Here is a 9,479-nt window from a genome sequence, read left to right as displayed (position 1 = left end):
GCAGCTTCATTGCTGTTTTTCCCTCACTTCCCCTTATCGGTGATAAACATGGTCACCAATCAGAGCGTGTATTCCCATTGATTCTTGGTCTTTGAAGGGGGTTTGTTCTGAGGGGACCTGACCACTTGCCTTGATGTCTCCTGGGCGAGCAACTTGCTTGTCCTTGTAGTAATCAGTCAGTCTACCTATATTGTTTTGTATTTTTCCTGTCGGTCTTTCTTTCAAGAAGTATCTTTTGTTCTTCCATGCACTCCAGGCTGGTCTGCCCATCCTTTCAAGTGGAAATTTCCCATCTCTGAAGATTCTGGATGCTGTTCAGGATTCCACCTAGAGTCTTATGCAATGCAGAGGGCCGCAGGAAGCCTCCTTCACTGGGCATGTTGTAACCCCAATTTAGACATTCCAATCAGTTATAGGCAGAAGATGGACTTACAAGCTTTCTATGGTGATATTTCTGTCTATTCCTTTCTCTACCCCTCCAGTGTCTATTTTATAATGGTATGCAAGGGAAACCAAGATTCAAAAGACATCCAAGCATCTTAACATAATTTCCCCCTTTTCCCCATTCCAACTATGTCTCAATCCCTGTATCCCAGAGCCCTGTTGTTCCAAGGTTGTACATACATCATTCTTTACCTCTGTCCCACTTAGCCCATTGCAAACCTGCCTAATTGTTCTCCCATCCGCTTTGTTCTTCCATTCCCCTCCCCCTTCTTGTATATCGCCCCCCTATCCAAACTATCCTGTGTCTATTCCCTGCCCTGTGCTCTATCTTCCCCTCCCTCCCCTTTCTCCACCCCCTCCCTCCCAGCAAAAAATCCACCTCCCTTTAGTAGTGGTCCTATGGAGTATTTCTTCTTTTGTGACTGACTAATTTCACTCAACATAATGTCCTCAAGGTTCATCCATGTTATGCTGTGGCTTGAAGCTTCATTATTATTCTTCAAGTTAGCATAATATTCCATTGTGTGTATGTACCATAGTTTGTTGATCTATTCTTTAGTTGATGGGCACTTTGGCTGTCTCCATCTCTTTGCTATTGTAAATAGTGTAGAGCTTAGTCTTATTAGTTCTCTTTTGTAGGAAGGTACTGTTTGTTTTACCTGAACTGCTCTCAGGATTCTTTCCTTGTCCTTGGTTTAAAAAAAAATTGATCATATAGTATTGTCTTGGTGACTTTCTTTTAGAGTCTATCCTGTTTGGGTTTCATTTAACTTCTTGAGTAGCCATCTCCTCATCTTTCATTTTTTCTATGGTATTTTTTTGTCTCCTGTTCTGGAATTCTAATCACAGCCAAGTTATTTGTGTTGATAGTATCTAACATAAATCATAGGCTTTCTTTGTTTTTCCTTTTTTTAATGATTATTTCTTTGCTGTTGTTGTTGTTGAGTACCATTGAGTCTGTTCTTACTTTTATTGACTCCATAAGGTTTCTAAGGAGCAGCTGGTGAGTTTGAACTGCTGACCTTGCTGTTAGCAGTCTAGTACTTATCCTTCAAGGAGCTCTGGTAGCATAGTGGTTATGAGTAGGGCTGCTAACCTCAAGGTCAGCAGTGAGAAACTACCAGTGGTTCTGCGAGAAAAAGATGAGGCTTTCTACTCCTGTAAAGATTTACAGCCTCGGAAACCCTATACAAGGTCGTTATGAGTCAGAACCAACTCCACGGCACATAACCACCACCACATTTATCCTCCAGTGCCACACCAGATTCTTTGTTGTTGTTGTTAAGTGCCATCGAGTCGGTTCCGACCCATAGCTAACAGGGTTTCCGAGGAGCAGCTGGTGAGCTTGAACTGCCGACCTTGCAGTTCAAACGGCTTTACAGTCTGGTGCGTTAACCCACAGCGCCACACTAGGACTCCCAGATTGTTTCTTTAGCAGATGAATATTGAAAGACTGTCTTCAAGCTCAGTAATTTGCCCTCTGGTTCAGTTCTTCTTTGCCATTTCTGTATGTTTTCTGAAGTCTTAGTATTAATATTCTGGCTTTCTAATTCTTGTTTTTGTATGGTTTCCAATTTTTCATGTATTTTGTCAGTTTGTTCTTTTGATTTTTCTGAATTCGTCTAAGGTTTTTCCTGTGTTCTCCTAACTCTATATATGCTGAAAGTACCTAAATATTATTCTTTTAAAATTCTATATACAGTGTACTTATACATATAAATTCTATAGACCATTTCTGATATTATATTTTCTGATTATATTTTGGTCCCTTTTTTGAGGCACTCTGTTTTCCATGTTAGCTGAAACTGGTTTCTCTGAAACACTGTGGGTTTCATTGCATTTAGTTAATTAATGATTCCATGTTCACCACCTGTCTCCTGATAGATGTGATAGAGAGTGGAAGTGTGAACATAATTCTGTTCACAGTTTTTGTAGTGTAGGTTCAAGGGTGGGTTCACAGACCTCCAGAAGCAGGTAGCACTCTCGATGTTTGACCTCAGGCAAGAGAAGATGTCATGGCCAATAGGCTTGTGAGGGTAAGGACTGGCCACATCCTGGGCTACCAGGAGGGCATGGAACATGGAAGAACTGCACCCATTCCTTGACTACAACCTCCAGCCATGTCCTGTGCCTGGAGGCTGCTTTATTGACAGTGATTCACAAAACCTCAAGATGACCACACTGTTCCCTGCCAGCAACAGTCCACTCATTTTTAATTCTCTCTCGCTACTCCTGTTTACCTTCCTCTTCCAGTTGGCACTCAATCCATCTATCTTTTCTATTTCCTCTAAAGTTCAGAGTTCCAGGGTCACCATCTTTATCTGTTTCATTTGGTTTCCCATGTCTTTGTTGAAGAGGGCCTGCTTATGGTGTCTGCTTACTCTGCCATATTGCTACAGTTCAATTTATACACATGTTGCAATTTGCAATTGCAATTCTCACAACGCAATAGCACTCTTTCTACCTCCTCCGTGTTTACTATTTCTATTTGTCTGTCTTCCCTTTCCTTTCCTATTTTCTGAGCATTATCCCTAGACAAATGCTGCCCTTTTGATCTAAAATGGTTGACTATTCAAAGCAGTGAATACTTTCTCAGTATTATTAATCACTTTATAGGCCTACTATTTGGTTGAAAATTGAGCCACTGGGGTGAGTTCAGTTCCAGGCCTGGTCAGTCTTAGAGGTTCCACCAGTCTCCATGAGAACAATGAGCCTGGCCTTTTTTTATGGTTTTGAGTTTTGTTCCACATTTTTCTCCCATTCTATCCAAGACTTCCTATTGTAATCTTTTTTCAGAGCAGTCAGCAGTGGTAGCCAGGTACGACCTAGTTCTACTCTCAGGTTCATGGAGACTAGGTTTGGGTGGTATATTAGTCCTTTGGACTCACTTGTTCCCACATGTCTTTGATTTTTTTTCACTCTTCTTTGCTCTGGATGAGGAGTGACAAATAGCTGCACCTTAGATGACCACTCACAAGTTTATAAAGCTCCTAGTTGTTACCCAAAGTAGAATGCTGAGCATATTCTTTGTGGACAATGTCTACCCACCCAATTGACCTTGATGTTCCCTGAGACCATATATGGTCCTTAGCCTCCCAGGTATAACTCATTCCCTCTTCAAGGTGTTTGGTTTCAGCTAAGTTTTCTTGACTTTGCCCTCTGCTGTTGTTGTTAAGTGCGCCTTTGAGTTGGTTCCGACTCATAGTGACCCTGTATAGGGTTTCTAAGGCTTTATTCTTCAAGAGAGCAGAAAGTTATTGCTTTGTTGTGGCTGGTGGGCTTAAACCACACACCTTGTAGAACTAATGCGCCTCTTGCCTCTGTATGTTCTCCTATATTCGTGGATTATTTCCTCCTTAAAGAAAGGCTTCACAAACAGAGCTATAAACCAACACTCACCTACAGACACCTACTTGCAAACCTCCTCCACAGATGTCCCCTCCTCTCCAGGCATTACCCGAGGTGGATTGGGTTCTCAGCTTGATGAGGTGCGGCAACAGTCTTCAGACACCTATTTCATTTTTCCTGTGCACAGTGGCTGAGCCAGGGATCTGAAGTGTGCCACTAGCTAGACCTGTTCTGCTCTGAGCTTCCACGCTCATCCCAGTCACAGCTGTGCATGCAAGAATATTTGCAACACCACCTGATGTGCTCTGCCACCTGTCTTCTGTGCATCCCTCAGAGCAGCCACTCCTACCTCTGCTCCCTGGGTTCTCTAGAATAGCAAAACCAGTGACACACATATAGAGAGATCGAATACAAAGAAATTTGATCAAGGAAATGGTTTGCACAGGTGTGGAAACTGATGAGTATACCAAATCTGTTAGTCAGGTGTCAGAATGGATAGAAGTTTCTCTTGACACACGTTTGCAGTGGTGGGTGAACTCAAAATTGGCAGGTCAAACAGCAGGCTGCTGCCTCATGTTCCAAGAACCAAAGATCAGACGATGATGACAAGTCATATACAGGATCCAGAGGGAGCAAGAGAGCTTTGCCAATTGTCCATATATAAATTGTATGCAGGCCACGCTCCCAAGAAACACCTCTTATGATTGCCTGATCAATCAGATAACATCATGGAGGTGTTTACATTATTACATTATGGAAAAACAGTCAGTCTACTGTCTTCCAAATCACAAGCAAGTAAAATATAACAGTACCCATTACAAACACCATTAGTAGTAATGATCTTACTTGGGGCGTGGTGGCAACACGTGGAAAATGTGAATGATTCTCTAGACACAAAGATCTGTTTTCCACACATTCTGCCATCATTTACAAACATTATAAAAATAATGAATTCTCTAAGGACAGCAGCTCTTGGCCTCCAAAGCACACAAGGACCCAGCGAAGTCAAAGTCTCAGGGTCTCAGCACCTTAGGATGGGGCCTAAGAGTGGGTAAAGATGTGAGTTGAGAGAGGCACCAACACTCATGTTATTACATTTGATTTTCTCTTTCTCTTTAATTTTCTCACATCCAGTGTAACTCACGTTACTGAGCTGTGTGTGACCAGTCCGGGCCAGTTACATTGTAGTAAGGAAATCTCTTTTAAGCTACTTACTCATCTTGTGACTGTGAATTAATGCAAACAACTTAATTCCCAAGTCCATTTAATCAGGCCTATGCCAACAGTCCTGGTGTGGTGCTGTGGGCTAACGCGTCAGACTGCAAAGTCATTTGAACTGAAAAGTCAGTGGTTCAAGCTCACCAGCTGCTCCTTGGAAACCCTATACAGAGTCACTATGGGTCGGAATCAACGTAACAGCACTTAACGCCAACAACATCACACTGAAACCCTCACTGATATGCCAAGCACTCGTGTGCCACCTCAGCACCTAACATGTGGGATGCCACCACTCCAGTCTTGAGACCATACTGGGCCATGTACAGGTTATGACATCAGTCATGACCATCAGCACTGACAAAGTCAGAGGTGAGTCTCTCTCTAAAGTTCAGATTCACTTTCCTCTAAAACTCCAATGGAGCCACCGGGACAAGTGTCTGATGCCTAAGTACCTATCAGGACCCTGGCCATTCTCAGACCAGAGTGAGGGTCCTGAGTGCCTCAATTCAGAACAGGCTATCATTCCATGCACACAGATGTTATTTCCTTAACCCTCCGTCCGTATCAAGAATACAGTCATGTATAGGAGTGTCTGCAAGGTCGGTGGTTCAAGCTCACCAGTGCTCCTTGGAAACCCTGTACAGGGTTGCTATGGGTCGGAATTGACTTGACAGCACCTAATAACAACAACTGTTGTTGTTGTTGTTGTTAAGTGCCATCGAGTCCATTCCGATCCATAGCGACCCTGTATAACAACAATAGGAGTGTCTATACTGTCCTGAGGGCCAGCAGCTAACTTCTGGGGTCAGGAAAACAAGCCAACAATTTGTTGGTGCTCTTTTTAAGTGCTGTCTAGCGGGCTATGACTCATAGAGACCTTATATATAACAGAACAGGATGTCCTTCTCCAGGAATGGCAGAATACCCCTAGTAAGCACAATGATCCCAGTTTTTCAAGCTCAACAACACTTTTGTAGATGAGAAAGGCTTACCTTTGAATGCTACCTCCCAGCGACCCTCTAAGGAGCGGTTCCGGCTGGTGATGACGTACTGATAGCCAACCCACAACCTGCACCAGGAGGCAGAAACAGGAGAGATAGTTGTCATAGTTGGATGATCTCAATGATTCCATAAGCATGTGGTTAATAGTTACACTGACCATTAAATGCCAAAATTCTGAAACATTAATGCTTTACAAAGTTCTCAAAATTCTAAACACTAGATTCATGTCACAAAAGGTTTTTATTTCATTGTTTCAATAAAGCTTTAATACTTAATGCAAGACCAGCCATGGTAGACATCAGGTCCTGTGAATATGAGAGGTTCAAAAGTTTGTGGTAAAAATCAGAATTTTCCACAAGCTTTTTGAAGTCCCTTCTTCATGAATACACTAAAACCCACTGAAGTACACACTTTAAGAGGATGGGTTTCATGGTATATAAACTGAATCAATTAGAAAAACAGGTCCTGTGAAGCAACACAGCAAAGTGTGTGCCTGACCCCCAGCATCACAGTCAATGTCAGCCAGGTGCCGGCCATCAAATGGTGGCCACCACCTATGCATTAGGCATATAGCAGGGGACCAAATGGCAGGCACAAGTAGTCCTTGTGTTACCAAGGTTCAATTTACAAATCAACTTCAATAAAGCCTATTATATTTAAAATCTGAAGACTATACAATGGCTTATAAAAATCAAAGGGCACTATTTTTCAACACACATCAAACCATTATTATTATTACTATATTATTATGTTAAGGATGGAGCCCTGATGTAGCACTGTAGGTTAATGCTCTGGACTGTAAGATCAGTTTGAATAGCAAGATTGGGAGTCAAACTTACCAGTCGCTCCCCAGAAACCCTATACAGGGTCACTATGAGTTGGGACTGACTCGACAACACTTAACAACAATGTTAGGGATATTTTTGTGTATCTGGAAGTGTTTCTTCAACATTTTTCATTCATAGAAAAGTACGGTATATATGAAGACAAACATTTGACTGACATTAGATATGTACTGTACCTAACGGAATGACTTATATACAAATTTGATTTAAAGACAGACTTGGAAACATTGTAATCCAGTGATAGTCCTGTACTCAGTTGGTCCCCAAGACCCTTGGGTCTCTAGCCTAGGACTCACTTGCGTTGGTCCTTCCACCCGAAGCTCCGCTCTGGCTGGTCCCATTCCTGGGCCAGGACAAAGCGTAGCTCCTGATCAGTGGAGAAGGTGGCCAGGGAGCCGTTTACTCGCTGGCAGGTCTGCGCTGCGTCCCAGTAGTTCTCTCCACTCAGATAGACTCTGTAGCAGCTGGCCGTGCCTTCATAATGGTGCCAGCCAGTTGGGCACTTCCCTAGGAAACATGAAGGACAAAGGGGAAGTGTTCCCCAAATTAGAATCTTGACTACAAAACTGAAATGATATATGCTGCATCAGGAACAGGCATACCTTAGAAATCACATCAGAGAAATGGGAAACTGGAGGCTCCGGAGGTAAAGCTTCTCCTTCTAAGACGATACATTAAGAGACTTCTAGAAGTTCTTGGAAAACTGGGATGGAAGGATAATGGAATATCCCCCACAAATTTTTGGAAGCCTCCTCGTACTTTGTAGAACCATTCAAGTTTCTCTAAATCACATAGTCAAGGAGTCCTGTTGTGGTGCTGTGGGTTAATGTGCTGGACTGCAAAGCCGGTCTGAACTGCAAAGTTGGCTGTTCAAGCTCACCAGCCACTTCTCAGAAACACTACAGGGTCACTATGGGTCAGAACCGACTCGACATCAATTAACAACAACAAGGTATAAGTATATTTGAAAATTGTTTATATTTTTATACCCACAACATAATGCTAGTCGGTGGATTCCGACTCATGACTGTCTTACAGGACAGAGTAAGAACTGCTCCATAGGGTTTTCAAGGTTGTAATCTTCATAGCCACCACTCACTCATCTGTCAGTTTATTGTACTGTGGTCGCTTGTGAGTTGTTGTGACTCTGGAAGCTATCCCACCAGGATTTTAAATATCAGCAGAGTCACTTATAGTGCAAAGGTTCCAGATGAGATTCCAGATGAAGACAGACAAGGAAGAATGAGAGATGAACTAATTCCGAATAGCCACTGAAACCTTATAAATGGCAGTGAAACACTGTCAGATAGAGTGCCAGAAAATGTGCCCCTTAGGTTGGAAGACACTCAAAATGTGACTGGAGAAGAGCTACTTTCTCAAAGAGTTGACCATGATGACAAACAACTGGAGTAAAGCCCTCGGGACCTTCATTTGCTGATGGGGCACAACTCAAAATGAAGCAAAACAGCTGTAAATATCCATTAATAATCAGGACATGGCATGTATGAAGTATGAATCTAAGAAAAATAAAAGTTAAAAAAAATAAAATAGAATGCATAAACATCGATATCTTAGGCATTAGTAAGCTGAAATGGACTGGTGTTGGCCATTTTGAATATGACAATCACATGGTTGCTATGCTGGGAATGACAATTTGAAGAGAAATGGCATCACATTCATTGTCTGAAAGAACATTATCAAGATCTGTCATGATGTACAATGCTGTCTGTGTTAGGATAAAATTGAAGGATCTACAGGGAGGCTAGTTAATGCCATTGTTATTCAATTTTACGCACCAACCACTAAAGCCTGTGAGGATGAAATTGAAGACTTCTACCAACTTCTTTAAGGAGCTCTGGTAGAGTAGTGGTTACGAATCAGGCTGCGAACTGCAAGGTCAGCAGTTTGAAACTACAGCTGTTCTGTGGAAGAAAGATGAGGCTTTTCGTTCCCGTAAACATTTATAGCCTTGGAAACCCTGTACAGGGTCGCTATGAGTTGGTTCCGACTCCACAGCACATAACCACCACCACCAACTACTTCTTTAGTATGAAACTGATTAAACATACAATCAGGATATATTGATAATCACTGGTGACTGGAATGCAAAGGTTGGAAACAAAGAGGAAGGATCAGTAGTTGGAAAACATGGCCTTAGTGATAAAAATGATGCTGGAGATTGCATGATAGAATTCTTCAAAATCAATAATTTGTGCATTTCAAATATCTTTTTTAAACAACATAAAAGACAACTTATGCACACAGACCTCACCAGATGGAGTAGACAGAAATTAACTTGACTACCTCTGGGAAAAGAAACGGTGGAAAAGCTCCATATCATCAGCCAAAACAAAGCCGGGGCAGATTGTGGAACAGACCATCAATTGCTCATATGCAAATTCAGACTGAAGCTGAAGAAAATGTAAACAAATCCACGAGAGCCAAAATACGACCTTAAACACATCCCACCTGAATTTAGAGACTATCTGAAGAAAATATTTGATACATTAGACACTAAAAACCCAAGACCAGAAGAGTTGTGGGATGACATCAATAACATCATACAGAAAGAAAGCAAAAAGTCATTAAGACAACAAGAAAGAAGGAAAAGATCAAAATGGA

At 42.0% G+C, this 9,479-nt stretch overlaps 1 protein-coding gene across 1 annotated transcript in view; it reads right to left on the bottom strand.

Moving 5' to 3' along the window:
* Positions 1-9,479, bottom strand: part of LOC102828502 (integral membrane protein DGCR2/IDD-like) — a 149,951-nt gene that overhangs the window by 27,386 nt on the left and 113,086 nt on the right. Inside the window, exons 4-5 of the mRNA XM_006874055.1 lie at positions 7,154-7,364; positions 6,003-6,079 (exon numbers count right to left, since the gene is read on the bottom strand). Of these exons, the coding sequence (XP_006874117.1) occupies positions 6,003-6,079; positions 7,154-7,364 (288 nt within the window). The remainder of the gene's footprint in view (positions 1-6,002; positions 6,080-7,153; positions 7,365-9,479) is intronic.

This window comes from Chrysochloris asiatica, unplaced genomic scaffold (genome assembly GCF_000296735.1).
Source record: "Chrysochloris asiatica unplaced genomic scaffold, ChrAsi1.0 scaffold00260, whole genome shotgun sequence".
Lineage (NCBI taxonomy): Eukaryota > Metazoa > Chordata > Mammalia > Afrosoricida > Chrysochloridae > Chrysochloris > Chrysochloris asiatica.
This window is presented reverse-complemented; position numbering and strand designations above follow the sequence as displayed.